This window comes from Pleurodeles waltl, chromosome 4_1, assembly GCF_031143425.1.
Source record: "Pleurodeles waltl isolate 20211129_DDA chromosome 4_1, aPleWal1.hap1.20221129, whole genome shotgun sequence".
In the NCBI taxonomy this organism is placed as follows: Eukaryota; Metazoa; Chordata; class Amphibia; order Caudata; family Salamandridae; genus Pleurodeles; species Pleurodeles waltl.
In genome coordinates, this window is record NC_090442.1 from 592,734,423 (window position 1) to 592,757,471 (window position 23,049).

The 23,049-nt window shown below is 45.0% G+C and overlaps 1 protein-coding gene across 1 annotated transcript in view; it reads right to left on the reverse strand.

Annotated features, from left to right (window-relative positions):
- The window catches only part of LOC138287174 (tyrosine 3-monooxygenase-like), a 263,248-nt gene extending 244,831 nt beyond the window's left edge, over positions 1–18,417 (reverse strand). The window contains exons 1-2 of the mRNA XM_069227534.1: positions 18,412–18,417; positions 17,707–17,881 (exon numbers count right to left, since the gene is read on the reverse strand). Of these exons, the coding sequence (XP_069083635.1) occupies positions 17,707–17,881; positions 18,412–18,417 (181 nt within the window). The remainder of the gene's footprint in view (positions 1–17,706; positions 17,882–18,411) is intronic.
- Between the last annotated feature and the right edge of the window lie 4,632 nt (positions 18,418–23,049).

The window sequence follows — 23,049 nt, forward strand, 5'->3', positions numbered from 1 at the left end:
CCCGAACTGCATCACTTTAGGATGCCTTGTGCCACACACACTCTTGCAGAATAACGCAAGGGTTTGTGCCTGATATCGGTTCTGTACTGGAAGAGTTTCTTTCCATTACAACATACTATACTTAGACCAGTGGCGGCTGGTGAAGTTTGAGAGTGGTGGGGCTGGGCAAAGGTCACGTGAGCAATATGCCACTGAAAAATGAAAAAGCAACCTTTGAGTAGTGTCCTCTGTTTATTTAGCAACTTTTGATCCGTTTGACCTTGAACCATTTTTTGGTTAAAATCTGCAAATTACATAGCAGATGGTGGATTATGTGGCAGATGTGACAAATCAATTATGCAAAAAGACATCACGGCCACAAAGTCACATACTGCCAGTGGCCCTGCATAGTCATCTACCACCGCTCCTAAAATAAGGCAAAGGGAAAAGAAGGGCTTCTGTCTGCCCCAGACAAAGCAACCCCCGTCCACACATTCCTGCAGTATTGTGGCGAGCCTTCCAACTCTCAAACAGTCGAAGTGGAAGTCACTGCCTGCCTCTCCAATACCAAAGCCCATTGGAGAAAACAACTCTTTCTCATTCAGGCCAATATTTATACTTTTTGACGCAAAACTGCGCCGACGCAGTTTTACATCAAAAATATTACTGCCGGCTAACGCCATTTCTTAGCGCCGTGCGGGCATCAAATTTATACTTTGACGCACGGCAGCGCAAACCACAGGTGTGAGTCATTTTTTTTTTACTCAAACCACTGCATCACGTCGTAAAGGAAAACGGCGTTAACGCAGCGGAAATGACTGTGAGCCAGTTTACGACACCGCAAACCGGATATGCAGCGTTTTTTGACGCGATAGCGTAAAAATTCACCACAAACACAGCAATTTGTGTAAAGGAAAGCCAAAATGGATCCTAGATGCTTGCACAGACCCCAGGAACATGACAACAGACCAGGAACCAGCCAGGAGGACCCACACAAGACCCAGGACAGGGAGAAGAAGAAACAAAAGTGTCGCTTCAGTGCAGAGGAACAGGATATTCTGGTGAAAGAGGTGACAGAACACCAGCACCAACTGTTTGTCACCTCAAAGTTGCCAATCAGTAGGAGAGAGGCAATATGGCAACAAATTGTTGACAAGATCAACAGTGTGGCAGAAGTACGCAGAACAGTCATCGAGTGCAAGAAACGCTGGCATGACTGCAAGCGCAGGCTGGAGGTGGGAGCCCAGGACCACACGAGCCCCTGGACCAGATGGAAGAGATGGTCGCAGCCGTCATCCCTGAGGAGATCGTCACAGGGATTCAAGGACAGGACAGCGCAGACTACCAGGAGACAACGCACATGCAGGGTAAGTTGCATGGGGAATTAAAATGCACTAATGTTAACTGCAAACGGGGGGTGGACATACCTACTACACAATGCATGTCAGCCATAATATTCAGGGAGTGGAATGGGTAAAGTGGCCCGGCACAGGGGCATGGCCCGTACTGAGGAAACCTGGGGCCCACCACTACACAACACCAAACAACCTTTGCATGGGGGTATGCTGCCATGCCAAGGATGTTGTAAAGGTTAAGCCAGGCCAGGAGGGCAGGGTACAACATAAAACTGGCAGCCCGTCACATGTCAGCCAGTATACTCCCTACATTAACTAGGGCCCCATTAACAACCTCTGGCCATACCTGCAAGTGGAATGTAACATTGACAACAGTTGCAACTTCCACCTCTGCTGTGTGTGCAGGTCAAGTAGCTAATGGCATTAACGTCCCCATGGATCAAACACACCCAAATTAGAGGGTTCAGGATGACAACGTTATCAATCCCCTGAAATCAAGACAAATGTTCCAATCCTGTCAAATGTGATTGCCAAAAGTTGCCACAAACTTCACCCATTGTCATGAACATTAGGAGGTACACAGCACTAATGTCATACCCATGCTGCATATGTCAGGGTCCACCCTGTGCCTGGGTCACTATAGCTCCAATGACACCATGCAACATCCCAAATGTCATACTGCTCAGACAACAGCATTGAGGGGGAGGACACATGAAACTGTTCACAGAAATACACCAGCACAGTCAGGGGAGGAAATAGGACACTGCTACAACTATCAGTGCAATCCAAAGTACCACACATTCCCCAACATCAGCAGTACACATTACCAATGCTGACATCCATATCGTGCCATAACAATTCTATACATAGTATATGCTACATCTCAACTACATATAGGTGGATGTGAAAGATCAGAGACTGGGGCAGGTCCAGATTGTTACGTGTGGTGCTAGTGCCATCAGAGCACCATGAGAAGGCCTCACCATGAGAATGAAAGTAGACGGAGGGTTAAGTAGGACAAGAAGGTGGCAATTCACTATTTGGCCAGAACCAACATATTGAGGATATGATGCTGACAAGTCCACTAACTGACCACAATACATGTGACATGCAGGTGGGGCATAGGCCTGGGAGAATGCCAATCTGAAAGACAGGAACAATGAACAGGAACCAAGATCACAATGTGAAAATAATCAGAAGGCAGGCATGTCACATTACAAAGCCCACAACACTGACACACTAATTGTATCATATCTCATTGCAGAGGATGATGGATCTCCTGCGGAAATGCCTGTCCAGGACTACCCTGATGACATGGATGACGAGCTGACAAACATCAGCCAGCAGACCCTCCAAGAGGTCCTTGGAACCCTCCAGACCCCACCTTCAGTCACAAGGAGGAGCACAGAACTAGCAGCCATCACAGAGGACTCACCCACAACACCAATTGTACGACCTGCCAGCTCTAACACAGCTGAGGACTCTGACAACACTGGCACCAGCTTTGAGAGAACTGTAGTTGGAGCACAGCGGGAGCTGGCCAAGGAGGTGCGGGTGGGGATGAAAAATATGGCAGCCAGCCTAGAGGGGGTGCGTTCGTGCATTATGTCAACTGAAGAACAGGCAGGAGCTATGCAAGGGCGAACAACTATCTTGCAGGAAGTAGAAAAAAAGGTTGAAGGAAATCAGCACAGCCGTAATACAGTTGACCCAACACCTACAACAGCAATCCTGTCAACGCGTGCACGAATGCAACATTGAACCCCTCAGGGCCGACCTGGCTGCCTACCACCATGATGTGGCTGCTATTCTTAGGAACCAGCAGATCCTCCTTGCTGCAGTACTGCCCTTAAGACCCCCACAGGTAGCAGATACCGGGATGTCTGACTCCACGTCTTCAAACACTGAGGTGTGTGTTGCCCCTTCACAACCACCACCAAGGGCAGAAGAGACTACACACACATCAGAAGATGAAGACGTGGAACAGATCACCTTCACACGTAAGAGTACCCGGTAGCACTTGTCCCTGCCACATGATCACATATTACCAAGGTCCTGTGTTTTGTAACATGCCAGTCTTGCAACAACTGTACGCAAGCACTGTTCTGCAACCCACTGTTTATCTTGTCATTCTGCCCGGTGATTGTCTCTCACTAACTCATTGGTAAATCCTGTCCCTCTGCACTGTCTGACACTTCACCCCAGCATGTCCAATGACATTTCCTTTTGCACATGTGTCTGATCACAATTGAAGATGTCACAATAATGGACTCACAATCAAGGACAATGTACATATAGCACTGCAGGACTTTTAAAATGAATAGCACTTACACAACCACTTTGTCTCTGTGTAATGTGACACATCAACCGTGCGGTAGATCAGTGATGTTTGCCTCCTGTCAATGATTATAGATTGTCAATACAACTTCCATGAAATAATGTGGGCTGATAACTATACACAGTGGCCTGGATTGTACTATCATCTGCCCTTCCTGAGGGTTAATTCTGAGGGAAATAGAAACTATTCAGTATAATGCTGTGTTGGACAGAATAACGCTTCCTCAAGGGATGTCTAAGCCAGAAAATACTGCTTTCAATTGTTGATGAAAGTGAAAACATTCGTATGTGACATTTGCCCCAATTTAAACTTAACACACACCAAACTGCATGAAGGGATGTATATGAGTTTCCATACAAATAAGTAACCATGCTGCACATTGTAACAATTAATATGTGTGAGTTATGTACACTACACTACAAGAGAGCATACTACCACTCACCTTATAAGGAATTGCCTGGACATCAGGCTGCAGGCAGACTTAACACAGTTCCCCCAATACCAATTCTGGTAGCACAGTATGTGACATTGAAAACATACATCACAAAATAACCACACTTTGGGATCCATAGTAACCGTGCGTGGTGGGTGCAATGAATGGCTGAATCTTAGCTAAGTAGCTTTGGGGTAGCTGCCAATGTATCATCTCAGTTGGGATGTGGTTGCAGCATGGGACACAAAAGCTAATACAAAAGAGACACTGTTCACTCATGGCAAGGCCCTGATCTACAAGCATTTGACACATACTGTAAAGGGTTACCTACATATTTATTAAAGAGTAAAAACAGAAGTTAAAACTAGGGGAAACACCTTTCCTAACCCAATCTACTCTAACTACACATTACACACAACTGTCCCTAACTAACCTAAGCTAAACTTACTTATCACATTTAACGAAATGATCTAAACATCAACCCCCCACCCCCTTATAAGACTGGACACATGGAGGACAACAGATACTAACCTAAACACATACTATCCTATACTAAACAAATATATATTTTTTTGTAAAAAAAAATGTTGAATTTTTTTTTTTTTTAACAGCAAACCCCAACATTGCCCCCAACCACCCACTCACACACATAATAAAAAACTGTAGAAATATTCCGAAACCCCCACCCACTACTACTAACTAAACTAACAGCCTATACTAACCTAACACTAAGTCCCCTAAACCCACTAAGTTTAAGAACCAGGAAAGAGGAGGGAGGTGAGGGAATCATGTCCGCGATCATGCCTACAGGTTGGCCCTCCTGAGGGCCTTTTTAATGGCACGCACCCGCCGGTTGACCTGTACCACCTCCTGCTGCAGTCTGGTCATCTTTCGTAGGACACGGTCCAATTTCCTTTGCATCTCTGCAAAAGCTGTAGGGTCTATGGATGCAGCAGGGGTAGTCTGGGTGCCAGTCGAGGAAGTATGGGCCCTTGTCAGTGCAAAGTCTGTAGGCTGCGGGGCAGGTGGTGCTGTGACTGCTCCTGGAGGTGTTGCAGTTGATGGTCCTGCAAATGTCCCAGCTGCTGTTGGTGCCACCCGGCTGGTAGTGGTGGTGCTGGTGGTGGTGCTGGTGGTGGTGGCTGTGTTAGACATGGAGGGTCCCCCTTGTGCAAATGCCCTCCACGCTCCGGAGGCTCTTTCATGGCGATATCAGACATTACATCTAATGTATCTGTAACAGCCCATATCATCATACAGAGCAACTGACAGTCCCTGAGGAAGTACATGGCAAGCCAGTCTACAAATGTCCTATCATCAAATAGCACATCCAAACCCTACAAGATGGGTAACAACTAGAATGAATTTGGCATCATAGTTCTGCCAGCTGTCAGGTAAAAATCATGCTGTACATCCTCCACCACAGCCAGGCCAACACATTTCTATGTACTGGATGGCAATCTAGGGCCACAAGATCTGTGAGTTGTAAATGGACTTGCCAGTATAGAAAGCATGTGCTAATCATCAGTGGGTACCCTAGGTTTGGACAAGTGATTTACTGATTTACATGTCTGTGTACCAAACTTGGATCATCAGTCCTAGGTACACTATTCCCAACCATACGCCTGTGTCTGAGGGGGGGGTGGACAATCAACTAATAATTTCTAACAACAAGGACACCCAGAAAGCTTTGGAAAGCTGTACTTGGGTTTTGCCAGCACACCACAGGTAAGGAGGAACTCCAAATAGGATACACCCAAACCTTGGACATTCCCATCAGCACTTATCTTTGTAAATGCATACCTTTGTCCACATCAGTTACTACCATTAAGCCACGACTTACAACAAACAGATAGATGCAAGCACACCTCTGGCCATGAGCTGCACGCACACCTAGGCCATTGTACTCAAGTGCCTCATACTCATAGCACTACATGTGGAGCTACATGCAGCTAGGAAGTTTAAAATACAGTCAAACATGTCCATTAGTGAATAAGGAAGCTGAAGTCTGTGGCTAACACTTTGGCATCCCTATTCTGGGAGAATCAGGGTCTGACTGGCTGACTAATTCACTAATATGGTCCACTGCCACTTTTTCAGATTCAAGTTTTATCCACATGACTCATCCCTATTCACATTGCCGTGCCTACAGGACTGACCTAGAATCCCAAATTATGATAATATGATAAGGATCGGCCAACTCAAACATGGTGATAAAATGATCTTCCACTCATGGAACAAAACAAATGATTGACCAGTGCATCACACCTTGCTATGGGTCCAACACACAGGAGTCAATCTCACATCATCAGCCAACACAACACAGAACATAAATGTCAACACTTACTGGAGATGTCTGGGTCCGCAAATCGAGCCACCTCTCCAATAGTGTAGGGTGCCAGTCCACCTGTAAGGCATGGAAGGGAGAAATGTGCTCAATGTCTGTGCACTGTACAACATTCAAAAAACAAATACTATGTGTAATGTGAACTCAGAAAGTAAAGCCTCTCAGACATGATGATACTGCATCCTACATACCACTGCAAACATGTACAGATCCGGGGACTCTAGTGAGTGATACACACATATCTGCACACATGCAGTGGCCCTAACTATCATGTTGTGGCAAACATGCTCCTTCATTAGTGAACAGACAAAATAATGGAGTGTATTCCTCTCATCATGTATCTACATGAGAGACATCCAAAGAGACTTTCCGTGAAGACTGCAATACCAGTCACTCCGACATTGTGACTTAGACACACAGGTACAATGTACAGAGGGCCAGGGACAGTTGTTACCCCTCAATTTGTATCATTTTCTTCAATTGATGTGCCACAGCTATGGTGAGTTGCACCAACCATAGAGATGTGAACCCATGTGCATACCTTTTGCCAGCCACCCTAATTGAAATGTGGCACTACAAACTCCAAATATCAGTCTAAGATGTTAGCTGAGCACAGCTATAACATGTTACGTATGTGTCCAAATCCAGTTCAGACATGTATCCGAAAAAAATGGAGGGACACGATATTGATGAAAATTTTCAGGATTTCCATGATCTGTTTCCTGACACACTCACCGACCACACATGAAACATATTTTTGTGACACATTGCCATCATCAATTGACGTGAATGCTACACTAATAGTCTGACTACTGTTGTGTTTATACAGTTAGTGTAGCTGTTGCGTCAACAAATGACGGTAATGTGTTGGAAATTTCTACACCTCACAGGCAACTGTGGCCCATATCTAAACATATTTTGCACCACAGTTGTGTTGCTGTTTGACACAAATGCGGCGCAAACTTACTACATACAATTGTATTTTGTAAGTTTGCACTGCTCTTGCTTCAAAACAGCTTGCAATTGCAGTCCTAACAAAGTAGAAGTATGGCCCTGTATGTTTCACTAGCATTCCACATGCTCAAAAACATTGCAGCAGATTATGAAAAAATCAGCTACTGTCACTACAGAGAATTTAAACGTGCACATTACCCTGATTTGTTCTCACCAACAGGGCCACCAATCACAATGCCCAGGTGGTCCAGCAGATATTGCTCCCTGGATACAAGGTCAGCCCAGGGGTGCTTCAGCTGGTGGTCATTTCGTGGTGTGTTATATATCCTCTGCAGATGGTGCAACACCTTTGCCCACCGGAGCCTCTGTGCCTCTGTGTGATAACCTTGGATCACACGACCACCTGCCTCAATCATCAGGGGTAGGACATGGCACACCAGCCAAATGAACCCACCCAGCTCCTCCTCTCCCATCCTGCCCAGACGAGGAATACCCAACATTATGTGAGAATAATTAAGAGGGGACAAATGGGAAAAAAGGAGAACAGAGAGAAAGTAGGACAGGAAAAATGCAAAAAAGACAACAAACACAGCCCAACTATACCCAAACTACCACTACCCACAACAGACTCCCAACACAACAAAGACAAATGTTGACAACACAAATGACCACAAAAACACTCAGACAGGATACCACAGACAGTTATGAAACACAAAAAGACAATTTAAAGACCACCCTGGAGACAAAATCACAAAATGCACAGAGAGACAATTCTAGACACAGCCACACAGTCAGGAAATATCACAGACTGTAAAGTGAAAGTGAAAGTACACCCACTGTACCAATTCTGTAAACAGGATATCCTATTACATCACTTTCTGCCTCAAATGCGGTGCGTTTTTATTGTTATGCGTCAAAATATTATGACGCTTACAGTCTGCGCGTCATTTTTTTTTACGCACATGAGTAGATTTAACCCTGCATCCATATGGTTCAAAAATGTTTCAAACTTAACCAATTTCCAGGGGTACAGTGTGGGAAATACCGCTCAGGGCCAATGGATGTTTCAGGGCATTGTGCGTCATATTTCTAAGCATAAGCGTCTTTTTTTAGCGTATGCGTCAACATTTCTGACATTTAAATGGTACATGACAGTTGTGACAATACAGGGATAGGCTGATTGCACCCACTTTGGGCATTACAGTGTATGGGACAATGTGACAGATCACACTACTGCGGACCATGATCCGCTACTTGGTGTACAGGATTTTCACTTTTCACTGACGCAATAGATGGCCAAACGTGTGGCCTACAAATATGTATTACCCAGTTTGGGCATGTTTGGCATCAAGAGAGGATAGCAAGGCGACACACATAAGTACAATAAGTCAATGCCTATGGGTCAATGTGTGTGATTTGGCTACTACTATTGTTGTTGACCCACTGTGTGACCATCACAAGATGCATTGTAACAAATATGCTTGTATGCATGTGGAGTCATTGTGTCCAATCCTCAGATGCAAGTCAGTGTGTAAATGAGAGAGGACATGTGTTAGTCATACATGTAGCAACAACTCCTGTGTGCACTTTAAAAAAAAATTTTGTAACATAAACACCACAAATGACAAAGCATGCACTGGATAGATAGCAGACGATTGTTCATGTCAATGGTCCAAAACTTGGCCATCACATGTCCTGGAATGTTGGATACTACTTCCTAGTCACTTGTTTGTTGAGCCACCATGAGTCAGGCACGGGTACATACTATGTGGGTACCATGTTTGTGACACGGAGACCTAAACATAACCCACATTTGTATTGTTATGCCACAGTTGAGGTCATATAACTGAGCCATGTCTCTCCTGTGGCAGTGGAGGACCAGCAGACCAAGAGGCACGTGTTCACATATTTCCAGTGGTCAAATGCACAGAGGTGTCTGGTTCATGTGTGTGGGCCAATGTTTCGCCTGTATAATTATTGGGATCTATGTTGTCACAGTTACGTGCAGGTCTAGTCATGAGTCTGTGGTGCCATTTCCTATATCTAAGAAGTATCCTTTGCAAATCTATGGAAGTAAAGCCAATGAGGATTTGAGAACACACATGGGGATGGTCCAACCCTGTCACTGCAGACATGTTATGAGACTGTCAACAGGGCAACCTTGGTGTGCTGATACAGTTAATATCTGAGGATTATTGTACCAGCAGGTGTCATCACAACATTTGTACACAGGTTGGCCTCTAAAATTCCCACTGCATCTGGGAACATCATTGCCTCTGTGCTGATTAATCTCATAGCCATTCACCACGCACGCCCCATCAATATGTTGGGAGCAATGTGAATCAGCGTGTGGACTGTCAGGGTCCTAACATGTGTAGACATTTCATGCACATTATCTGACGTTGTTTGTTGTGCTGGAGGCACCATACCCAATCCCTGCATACAGCCATGGTACACTGTCACAATTTATCACTCATGCATACACGAGACCCAGACAAGGGATAGTCCATGATTCGGGTATTTGGAGACAAGTTTCCACCCTTGGTACGATAAATAAACTGATTATGCTATACATTTTTTTGAGTATGCATTTTAGACCCACCTGACACAATACCCCAGGAGGAATATGAGGTTTGGGAAAGCAACTATGATGCAAATGTAGCCACAAGGAACCTTTAGGGTAACGCAAAGACAGGAGCCAGTCAGGCTAACAGGATGCAGGGCCAATCAGGATCCAGACAGTTCACAAGGTAAATACACAGTGGTCAGACTGAGACTGGTCAAAGGAGGAACAAGACAGTTGAAATGGAAAACTGTGTTTGTCGTGTGTTTTGGTAGGTAAGAAATTAACCCAAGGGCTGTGTTACACAGCTGATTTATACAGCAAGGCATAACAGTGTTATAGATAAAATGGCAGCTTCTATGCTGTTCCAAGCATCAGCAAGGGCAGTGCATGTTCAAATGGCTGGTCTCCATGGATGTGCTCACAGGTGTGTCCAGCATCAGTCTCTCACAAGTCCTGTATGTGAGATTCAAGTTCAAAGGGCCAACAGTACCTTTCACATGGGAATCACTGTACAAGTGATAACAGGTCTTAGAAAGTACAAGCCAGTGCATTATTTAATGTGACGTTCATGCAGACAGAAGTACGATGACTATGGCATACCATACTAAAGGGTGAAGCACACTGGATTTAGATTGTGAGTCTGGGAGTGTGTAGAGGAGGTATTATCTGGGTACACATATTACCATTCCAGGGACCTCTGAAGACGGGTGGGGTGAGACCGGGAACATGGGTGTGTCAGGAATCAGGACATGGGTTGACATGTGCAGGGGATGTCATGTGAGCAATGCTTGTCATACCTGGGGCACTTGTGCTATGACTTTGCTGATCATATGGAAATCTAGTCACACATTGTCCTTGCAAAGATAGGTGATGTAACAGTTACTGCTGTCAAGGGTCTGGTCATACATTCCTGTTACTAATGCAATAGCACATCCACTGACTCATGTATGATGATTTATTTTCCATTATTGACTGATGGTGTCTTAGTTGTGTGCCATATGCTGAAATGAACCTTGTTGCCAACATGTATGTGTGAAATAGGTGTGGCCCTCTGCTATCGCCCTTCAAATGTGACATGTTTAGGATATATCTAATTTACAGTGTGAGTGAATGTGGCTGTACATTCATACTCATCTAACTAGTTTAGCAAAGTTCTGTGTCCTAATCAGTATTTCAGCAATGCTCCATGAGGCTACACTCTGAAGCTGATAGTTAGAGACAATGTTATGCAAAAATGATTTTCCAGACCATGATATGGTGATTAGTATAGGCGTTTATTTACATATGGTTAGACAGTGGTGATGGGTGAGTATGGTCAAAAGAAATTTTGTGCAATCTGTTGTCTCTGATGCAATCCTGCTGCTTTGTTTGGATGATCCCCCTCATGTTGATGGTCAGCATCCTCGTCTTCCTCCTCTTCAGGCATTTGTGGGTCGGGTTCATATAGGGGAATGTTCCTTCTTACACATATGTTGTGCAGGATGGCACAGGCCAAAATAATTTTGCACACCATTTCTGGTGAGTATAGGAGGCTGCCTCCGGTGAGGTCGAGGCACCTGAACCTTGACCTCAGGATACCAAAGGTCCTCTCGACTATGGTGCGTTTCCTCCTATGTGCCTCATTAAAGGCACGCTCTGATGCAGTGCTTGGGTTGCCAAATGGTGTCATAATCCATGGCTGGATCCCATACCCCTGATCAGCTGAAAGAGAAAATGAGTGAGAACATGTTGATGTAGCTTGCCCCATAAATATCACCTTGAATGGCAGTAGGTCTCTTGTGTTGTCTGTGACTCATTGGTGTTTGTGTTATTGTGTTGATTGCTAGGCTTCTAGGATGTACCATCAGCATTGGGTTGTTTCCTTATCTGAACGGGTGTTTGGCTGTTGACCCGATGTCAGCTGTATTTTTGGAGAGTTGCAGTACAGTGTGTACTCCCTTGCATTGTGACTTGTGATACAGGTGTCCCTCTGTCTGAACTGGGGGTGAGATGATAGTTGCTTACACACAAAATCATTTCGACAGTGGTGGTACCACGGTTGCATTTATGTACCCTGGACATCCCATACAATTTGACATATGCAATAGATTAATTTAAGCATCTGAGAGACCCTTTGATTTGGCAAGGTGACATTGTGCAAAACATCTCCATAAGTTGTGAGCACTGACGTGTTAACAATTGACTATACACTGGTTTCACATGTGTGACAAGTTCACTGCAGACCTATTTCTCTGCCCTTGCCAAGTCGACTCAGGTTGTCACGTGTTCCTATACTACTGAACATGTGCAGGTTTCGATGGCTAACTTGGTTGTGAGGTTGTCATTCAGAGTTTCAGAAGGTCCGTATGGCAGTACATCTGTTGTGTGTGTGTTAATTTGTAGCAATGCATTTGTGTAGGAATGTGAACTTTCAATATTGTCCCATCAAGATGTGTTCTTCGCACAGTCCACTTGCTTCTTGGTAGTGGGCAATGTGAGAGCAGGAGTGATGTGAGATATTGGAACGGCCTCAATGACTGCACGTGACCTTCATTGTACTCCTCATCATGCTATGTGTGTCATGGTGTTTGACCTGCAGCTAAAAACATTACACAGCCCTTACACAGTACGTATTGATTTGAAGGGTGTTGGATTGAGTGTTATTGAAGTGATATTGAAAGTTTCTTCTTCCCAGATGTACTGCCAGTTGGGGCCATGTGTTTGTCATTGTGTTGTTTTTTAATTGTTCCCTTGTGTCTGTGAAGTGGCATCAGTTGTTATTTGGAACGGTCATTTGTCGCTAGGTGTGTCTCCCATTGGGTGAAGATATGAAACATGCCTAGCGGGGTCACAACCTCAGTGTGTTCCTGTCCACATGTCGATGTTGTGGTGTATGTGTTGTGTGTCCTACAGGGTTGCTGTGCAGTGTGTATATAAGTAGGTTTCTGTACTTACCAAAAAGTAGTCCATTTCCATATTGTCCATCCTGGAAGTGCTGATTGATGGTGCAGTGACGGAAGATGAATGAATCATGTACACTCCCAGGATACTTTGCCACGATGTTGGTGATCAATCCCTGGTGATCGACAATGGCCTGCACATTGATGGAGTGTGTGTGCTTCCTGTTGCGGTATGGATGTTCGGTTGCAGCAGGTGGCACAATGCGTACATGTGTGCAGTCAATGGCACCAAGGACGTGTGGGAAGCCATTAATTAGGTAAAACACCTGTTTTGTCTACAGCTGCTTCTGCTGTGTGTTGGGGAAGCAGATGTGGCGGGGTTTGAGTGAGATAATGGCATCCAGTACCTTGGGGAGGAAGGCGGAGAATGATGGCTGTGAGATCCCAGCAACCAGGGTGCCAGTGGTTTGATAGGAGCCACTTGCCAACATGTGTAGTACAGCTAGCAGCTTGGTTTCTGGTGGAATGGTGCGGGATGTCTGCAAGCTGGAAGCCAACTCTGGCTCAATGTTGCGCAGCAGCTGCTGAATGGCTTGCCAGTTCAGCCTGTACCTCTGAATGATGTCTTGTTGGCAGAGTCCGATAAGGGTTGTCCTGGTGCGGAATATCCTCTCCTACCTTCTGCGTTGCCTTTGGGGTCCCTGCTGGTGTTGTAGAAGCTGCTGTTATTGTTCGTGTGCTCTGTGTCTGCGTGCATGCTGGATGAAAAGCACCTCCATGTCTTCCTTTTGGAGCTCTGCTGTTGCTTCTCTGTGGTTTCATTAAATGCAAGTGTGTTTGCCCCATTTTAACGCCTGCCCTGACCCAGGCGTTATTTTTTTACACAAATCGGGTTGTGCGTCATTTTCCGCCGCCGCCTCCCGACCGTGCGGTATTTTTGCACGGTAGCATAAATAAGGCACACAGGTGTTTAAGTCATTTTTTGGACGGGAACGCCTACCTTGCATGTCATTAACGCAAGGCGGTTTCCCGCATCCAGAAAATGATGCACACGGCGGGATTTTGGCGTTCGTGGCCTCGGTGTCAAAGTTTAAATATGGTGCAGTGGAGGTGTTGTGATTGATTTTTACCCTCAGTGCTTTGCCCGCTTGCATTCTAGATGACAGAGAGCAGGAAGAAGCCCAGTAGGGCCACTCTGTTGCCACCCCATGTGCATGTGATGTTGGCACTGCATACACAGTGCCACCCTGGCGGGTGAGGCGGGGGCTGAAAAGTCAGGTATCTCACCTTGTACCAAGAAGGGCAGCAGGTGTAATGTGTACCTTCCCCCTCCAGATTCAGACTGTTATCTTTTCACAAGGACGAAGAAGGAGGCTGTGGTTCGAGCCTGTTGTAACCAGTTAACTACCCCTTTGTAAAGAGAAACCATTCCGTGTCCCACACCCAAGCCCCTATGAACCTACTGTTCACAGAACCATGTGGCCCAGTGGGGGCACACAGTATAGGAATTTTCGCCATTGGAAGGTCTTTGTGCGCCCAAACTCAGCACAGTTCACTACAGCTGAGGTACACAAGGTGGTTGTGATTTGTGCACTCTCTCAAGAAGTGTCGGGGGCCACTAGGGTTAAAACTCAGTCATTTCTCAAGTGCTCATAACCTGCTGCACTCAGCACGGAGTTCTGCTCTCACTCTACCAGCTCGACAGGAAAGCATCAACTATCCATGGAGTGTCCGGGTATAAACGTACCAAGGACCTTCACAATGGAGTGTTCAGTCATAATGTACTAAAGACTTTCATCATCAACCCCCTAATGTATGGAAAATGAGTTGAAAAGTTTGACATATGTCAGACTCATTCATGCCATGCCACTTGTGACTGACTCGATCCCACCTCCACAAGCCTTTAGATTTCCTAGGTCTGTCATTGTGTGGCTATCTCACATTTGAGCAGTAAAAGGTGCATTTAAAAAAAAAAAGCTATTAAAAAAAATCCACCAATACTGCCCGATCCGAAATACTGCATGACAGGCGGCATACACCTGCTTACTTCACCATGTCCCCCAGTGACTGAAGACCATTGGAACACTGAGAAACTGACTGCCACTCATACAGACATATAGTAATCACAAACTTCAACGAACACACACAGAGGCGTTGAGGCACTCTGATATTATCACACCTTGATGACACATAGGTACAGAGACATTCATATTCTTCTACAGACATATATGAATAACACATATGCATTCAGATATTCAAACATCTGTTTATAAATACACATTTACTCAAGGTGATTTTCCCTTACTCTTTCTTCATTTTAGTTGTTGAGATAGCTCAGTGGGCTTGGTTCCTCCTGCTGCAAAACACTTTGTGTAATGTACGTTATGGTGTCTATCAGTGGCCACGAGTCAAGAAGCAGAGTCTTCATTGGTTTCTTACCAAAGGGTGAGGGAAGGATGAGGGACGCTGACTTCATTCAACACACCTCAGTTTGTGGATCCCGGTCCTCTAGCTTTCAAGCCTCCTTGCATGTCCATTTGGTGGCTGGTGAAATAGCTCAAATACAGAATCTGCAGTTAAAAGCGAATAGCATGAGCTCAGGGGTCGTCGTCACAGTCAGGTTTTATGATGGATTCTTACCTTAGAGATTCGATTTGGTGCAGTGCAGCTGTCTGAGAGCGGAAGGAAGCCCAGCAGGGCCACTCTGTGCTCATCTCATGTTAGCACTGCATGCAAAATGCAGTGACACCCTCCAGTGCCAGGCATCAGGGCTAGGTGGTGGTAGAAGAGTTTGGTATGTCTTCCTGCACCAAACAAGCCTGCAAGTATAACATGTGTAACATATGATATGTTCCTTTCTCTTCTAAATCCCTCTGCGGTCTAAATCCAAATCTATATGCAAATGAGTAAAACAAAACACGCTACATGAACATCCATACTGACAACAAATTTCAATACCTCTTTTGAGGTTTAAACTTTTTAAGGCCTCCTGCTGTGCACAGTGAGCAGGGGTTTGGGCACTTATTGTAAATATATATACTGATATTATGAATGGCCCAATGAAATAAAAGAAAGGCAACCATGCCTAGTATCCCCGGGGGCTTGAAAACACTGGAGTTTAGACTAGCCTTCTATTAATTAAGAGGCAGCTTCTATGCAAAGTTTGCTCCTTCACACTGATGAACAAAGTTCGTTTTTTTCATTAACCTCTCAATTAAAGAAGTCACCTTCAGACACACTTCAGCAATGGCAAACATTCTACAACCAAAATTCAGCAGGTTAGCCTTAAATGGGCTGTGTGAGCACTCTCTTCCCCAGCTGATGGTACTATTTTTTTTACTTTGTTCAGTTACTTAATTTGTCCACAAATAAGAAAACATAGCTGGGAGCTGCAGGGCACGATCTAGATGGAATTTAGGCCCCTTTCTGGAGCCGCACCCAAATCCAACTTGCAAAGCACACTTTGGCTTCACTGGAGCTGAAATAGTGCCCCTCGATCCTGTACTAAATGCAGCACGGGAAGAAGACACCTCGAATCTGTGCAGAGTATCTTCAAAACTTTTGATGATGAACTGCGCATACTCTCACCTGTAGCCTCTACCCCACACTTTTCCAAATCGTCACAGCCTGGGGACACACCCCACCCTGTGAAGAGTTGGGAAAGGGAGGAGAGACTGCTCCCTGACTGACGTGCAGCCTCAGCACTGAAGGGCTTCAGCCTGAAACGCCCGGGGTTAAATGTAGCTTAACGTTGCCAGTGGGTGGAGATCGCTCCTTCAATCTATACCTTTGTAGAGATAATGATGTCACAGGCATCAGGACTGAGAGTTTGTTCAGCCCAGCAAATAGACACTTCAGGCTGGGGCATGGGCAGGTGCCAGGAATGCAGAGGCAGGCTGCACAAGCCAACGAGCGTGACTGGGGTGAGTGCAGCAACCCTGCCTCCTAGCCAGCAAGACTGACTGTGTGGACATCCATTTTTTTTTTTTTTATGAAGCACGGTTGTAGCTTCAAAAATGATTTTATTTTGAGCTGCCCTAGATGGGAGTGGGAAAGGGACATAAAGGGGCGTAGCCCCAACGCCCTTGAACAGAAACTGCCCCTGACTTAGACATTGTTTAAAACTTTGTCAAGTTTATACATGTGCTGGAATTGTTTGGAGAAAAAAAAGCTTTTCTTCAAGATTATGCCTACTTTAAGGAGGTGTAATTTTTCCACGCAAGTTCCTGTCTACCAATTTTAGCAGGTAGGCATTTCTGTCAGAATCCATGCATGGATACATGGGGACGCACAAGTAGCACCCCTGGTATGCCTCCTTGATCCAAAATACTGCAAAGTAGGGCACAGTGCTACATGACGTTACTTTAGGGCAGCCTGCTTAGAAAGTAAATCCTGTTGTGACTCAAACTCAGTGCAAAGTGTTAGTAAATAAGGCCCTTTGTCTGATACGTGGAGGCAGAGACCTCACCATCACGGAATAGTGTGAAGAAGAATGCAGAAAAGGGGTAATGAGTATTGACCAGAAATAGGAAAATCACAGGAAGGTTCAGAGAATGAGAGGGAGAAAATTACAGATAATTGTGCAAACAAGGCATTATTAGAAACACATTTTATAGACAGCTGTGGGACGCTACCAATTAATATTGCCCTTACACAACTCTGAATCTGCGATGGTGCGAGAATGTGTCCATCAATGTTGCAGCAAAACCTCTTGAATTAGGTTACATTATATATTAAGCTTGCATTTCCATCCTTTATCAGTTAAAAGTGAAGAACGATCAAACAGGGTTAGGGCTATTCAATTAAACCTTCTCCACTGCCAATAAATATATATAGCCAGTTATTTAAGAAATACCTTTTTCATCTCTTCCTATTTGGACGTCATCTGTTACTTTCTTTAACGAGCTCAGAAGAATACTGACGTCAGAACGATGGAGTTCGCATTTCAAAAATACCTCTAAGCCATTGACTTGGTTTTTTGATCTTTTTGAAGGTCTTGATTCAAATTGTTGGATCCGAATGCCATAATCCTGCAAGACACAACCCAAAATTCACAACCACTGAACGCTGCTATAGTTACATCAGTTAATTATACAATGCATTATAAGGATATATTTTCCAAGAAAACAGCAGATGGTGTTAAAGGATTTACACCTGATCCCTCACTTGCAATATTAGTTCTGATAATGTTGGTTATTGCCACTATTAGTTTTGTGTCCTAGTAGCATTTTAACCTCCGGGCTAGTGAGATTACATTGTTTTTTACGTAGGCGGTTTATTATATCAACTGGATCGGTCTTTTACTGTAGTGACCAAACTCGACAACTTTATGGACATATACCGGAATATACAAAGGACAAATGAATAAGATCAGTCAGACTTTTACTTTCCACTGAATATAACAACCTCAACACATTCCACGGATTGCAACTCCAGCTGGTTTTATTTACTCATTGTTATCAGTTTACACAAACCATCAACAATTCCTCACACAAAAGGTTAATTCAATAAACTCTGAATTATAACAAAATCGTTTCATAGAAAAACTATTTGCAGTTACAATCATTCACGATGTGCAAGTACTTAATAATTAAAATTCATACCCTAGAATTTTTCTTATCCAATAGTGCCGGAGGAGCTGCATGTTTTATGACTTCATGTAATTAGGGAATTAGGACACCATCGCACAAGCAGTGCCAGTTTTGCATCTGTTAATTCAGCCACATAAAACTAAAATGGTATGTGTCTCAGATCTTCTTGAAAGTCAGCACAGATGTATTTCCTGGTCGATTTGGGAATAGTGTGCCAAGCCCTATCAGGTTTATCAAGTGTAACGATTCAGTTACTTACCAGTAATCTTCATTATTCTGAGTCATAGTTTTCCTCACCACAGTCCTAACCTATTGAGCTATCCATAGCTTGTGCACAGCGCTTCACCGTCATAAAAAATCACCAAAACCCACCCTTCATGACCCACAGGAAGTGGAATATCACCTGCCTTGAAGGGTGGAGCTTAGCCATCAGAACAAGCATAAAACGGTAAACAGAACACATCAATTTCCTCTCACCTGCCACAGCAGGCAGAGTATGGAGGGAAAATAGGATTGTGGTGAGTAAGGAAGATTACTCTAAGTAACCAAGCCATTACCTATCTCGTCCATCTTCCTCGTCACAGTCCTAACCAATTGGGCATATACCCACATTAAAAGCTACAGAAGAAAATTGATAATAGAGACAAGAATCCGCAACACCACATGAAGCATTGAATCAGAACACAAGCGAAATTCAGACAGTACAGTGTGCCAACATCACAGTGGACCCAAACGTTGTGGAAAATAAGTCCCTTTGCAGAAGCTTATAATGAGAAACAAAGTTGAGAGGACTGGACCATGTCGCAGCCACACAAATGTCCTTCAATGTGGATCCCTTAAAAGAGGCCCAAGAGAAAGAAATTCCTCTAGTTAAATGTCTTTGCAAGACCATAGAGAGACATACCTGCATTCTGATAAGCCAAAGAAATTACAGTCTTCGCCCACCTGCCTAAGGTAGAAACTGTAAGCCGTTGGCCTCTATTGCCCAGGCCATTATAAATTAACAGACAATCCATTTCACGGACTGATGCTGTCCCTTTCCAAATAGATAGTCAGAGCCCTCACCAAATTCAAAGAATGCCGGAGATCTTCCTGTTCTGAAGATGGAAAGGGATAGAATGAAGGCAGAATAAGGTCCTGAGACACATGAAAAGAGGATGAAACCTGTGGTAGGAAGGAGGACAGAATAAGATCCTGAGACACATAAACAGAGGAAGGCCACAGGACCACTCTACCTGGAAAGATCTTCAGAAAGGGCTTGTGACATAAAAGTTTCCCCATCTCCCCAATCTTCACCCAAAGAAAATAGCCACCAGAAAAAAGACTTTCAAGGTGAGAAATGTTAAAGGAACTGAAGAAAAGGGTTCAAAAAGAGTCCCCTGGAGGAAGGACAAAACCAGAGGAAGGTCCCAAGGAGGCACAGGAACATGGATCACCGGCCTCCACAAATGAAAGCTATGCAACAACCTAGGAGTCATGGAGTCAAATTGCAAAACCGCTGGGCCCCTAATAGCCTTAATTGCAGTCCACAGGCTTTGCAGGGTAGAATCGGACAGACCCAAAAGAAACCCATCTCTCAGACATTCAAAACAGTCCCCCTTCACATGTGGCTGAAAGAATATTTTTTGGAGGGGCACCATTTAGAAAAATTACCCCAAGTACGCTTATAAACCATCAAAGTGCTGGAGTTCTTTGAGTTTCGAATAAAGGAAGCAATGTCAGAACCACAGTCTAGAGACTCCAATCCCCTCTTTTCAAGTTCCAAGCCCACAGAGACAAATGACGCAACAAGGTCTCCAGAAGAGATGGGACTCTAAGAGGAGAAGAAACCAGCGGAAAGTTCCAGGGAGGCTGGAGAAATAGGTGAAACAGGAAGGGTAAGCACAACTGTCTCCTTGAGAAATGGACCAACAATAGAACCTCTACTTTTTGTCTTTGAATCTTTGCCGCCATCTTGCTGATCAGAGAGAAGGGAGGAAAGGCATATGGAAGACCCAGAAGCCAAGAAAAACTCATTGCATCCACCACAGCCCTCTTGACAAGGAAGTAGAGAGCAGAGGTTGAGAAGAAGGGCATCCACAGGAGAGGAAAATAAGTCCAGCTAATGAGTCCCGAACCGATCCATGATCTCCCGAAATGTCAGAAGAGAGAGAGACCTGGTGACCAAAGAAGGGGAGGAATAGCTCAGGAGATGGGCAAGCCCATACTCCCTCCATGGAAGAAGAATCCCTCTCAGGCACATCAAGTTTGGCTCAGTACAAATGCCAATCTCCTCTGCCAGCAATGCCAGTTGTGGGGATCTTGTGCCCCCAGATAGTACATATAGGCTCTTGACACCTAAAAGTCCATTCTTATCTGCACTGGACAGATCTGGATTTGAGGAGAAAATAAGAGACAAGTACTGAGAATCACTGACAGCTCCCTCGAGCTGGAAGACTTGGTAGATTCTGTCTTGGTCCATAGACCCTGAGCAGTGGAACTCCCCGCTGTAGCTTATCAGCCTATGCTGCTTGATCCATTGTAATTGTCTGAGGGAGAAGGGGGAGAGGAGAACTCCCTTATTTAGATGCAAAGCATCCAGCCACCACTGGAGTTTGAGACAAACTTCAGTAGAAACAGGGACTGGAGGGTGTTAATTCTGAATACAGGATCCCCCAGATAGATCAGATGATTCAAGTGCAGGGGTGCCCAGGGACCTAGGAAGATGGGAACAGCCATGTCCCCCTGGATTCTTAGCCATTCTCGAGCAGGGGCCTGCTGAAGCGACAAAAGCTGAGTGAGACTAGACATCAGCTTCTGTTGAGGGGCTTGAGGAAGGAAGACCTTGCCTATCCTTGTATCAAAGAGAGCCCCGATGTACTGGAGCTTCTGTGAAGGGACCAGATTGGACATCCCCATGTTCAGAATGAATTTGCGGGCTTAAAGGCATTCACAGACCAGATGAGCAGCTTTCAGAGCCTTCAAGAAAGAGGTTCCACAGATTAGCCAATCATTGAAGTAGGGAAATGTACGAAACAGTGCTTCTTTTTAGATGTCCCCCACTACCTTTTGCCCCTTTTTAAAACTACTATATGCTGGTTTTCAACTCTGCCAGTGCACTGAGGACTGCTAATCAGACCTCAGTGCCAGTGCTCTTTCCTTAAAACAAAGAATGTCTGATTGTAAGTCCATTATAAATGGTACTCCTGGAACCTAGGTCATGGGTACTAAAGAGGCTCCCTAAGGGCCGCAGCATAACTTATGCCACCCTAAGGGACCCACACACAAATGGCACACAGCCTGCGTGTCAGGGTGCAAGTCCTGAGAGAAAACATGACATGGCACACGCATTGTGTGCCATGTCAAAGGCACTGCGTTCATTATATGTAAGTCACCCCTACAGTGGGCCTTAAGAGCCCTATGGCAGGGTGCATTATAATACATGTGAGGACATATCTGCCCCTGTGATGTCTAATTCTATTCCTAGACATTGCAAGTGACTGGGCAGCCATCTTAAAGCACATACTGGATACTGGTCAGCATGAGTGACTCAGCTACATGATGATTGCATGGAAAATAGTGGTGTTTGGTGTCAAATACCTCATCTTAATAAAACCATGCTGATGCCAGTATTGGATTTATTATGACATTCACCCAGAGTGCACCTTAGAGGTGCCTCCTGAAACCTGCTAGTCTGCTGGCTGGCTATTATTGATCAACCTGCTCCACAGACAAGTTTCTGACTCCCTGGAGTTGACAGCCCTGCTCTTCGAGGTCAGAAACAATGACTGCTCTAGCAGGAGGTGTTATCTCCTCTGCCAACAGGATGGCTAGTAAATTGGAATACAAAGACCAGGGACTTCAAAGTCCCTGACACCTTTAGTATGCAACCCCCAGCTTCCCCCAGACCTGGGAGAGGCAATCCCCTGCCATGAGGTTTATTTGGCACCAGGACAGGTGGGAAGATTAGCTATGCAGGAGGCATGTTGCACTGCCTGGCTGGACATACATTTAGGGTGACCAGCCTAAATGAATACGAATTTGGAATTCCACCATCTTGTGTGTTGTGGAATTAGGAATTCTAGGGAAGGGTGATGTTCAATCCCTAAAGGAAGTGGTCATGTAGGGCATGTAGTGACCCCAGGAATAAGTAGCCCCTTGGCTACTACTCTTCACTCCCCTTAATGACCCTTAAATTGAGTATTTAGGGGACCCCCTGATACCAGAACTTCAGCTTTCAATGGACAAAGAGAAAAAGTGTACAAAGAAGAGTGCTGACCCAAGAACAGAGGAGCAACAACTGACTTGGCGCCAACCCTGCCAGCCTGTCTGCTGCCCGACAATTGTGGATAAAACAGACTTGTCCTGCTGCTGTGCAGACTCCAGGAAACCCAAAGGGCTGCCACTGCTACACCAATCACCAGAAAATCTTCCTTGGAGTAGAGGAGCTACTTCCCTGCAGCTGCAGGCACCTAAGAAGCAAGGTCTGGTTCACAATCCTGCCACTTACTGGCACTACCGATGCAGCAGCCACCGAGGAAGAGATCACAATGCTCCTACTTGTCAGACCCATCCTCCCTCCAAGTATGGGGATAACAGGACTGACCAGAGCTGCACAGCACCAACAC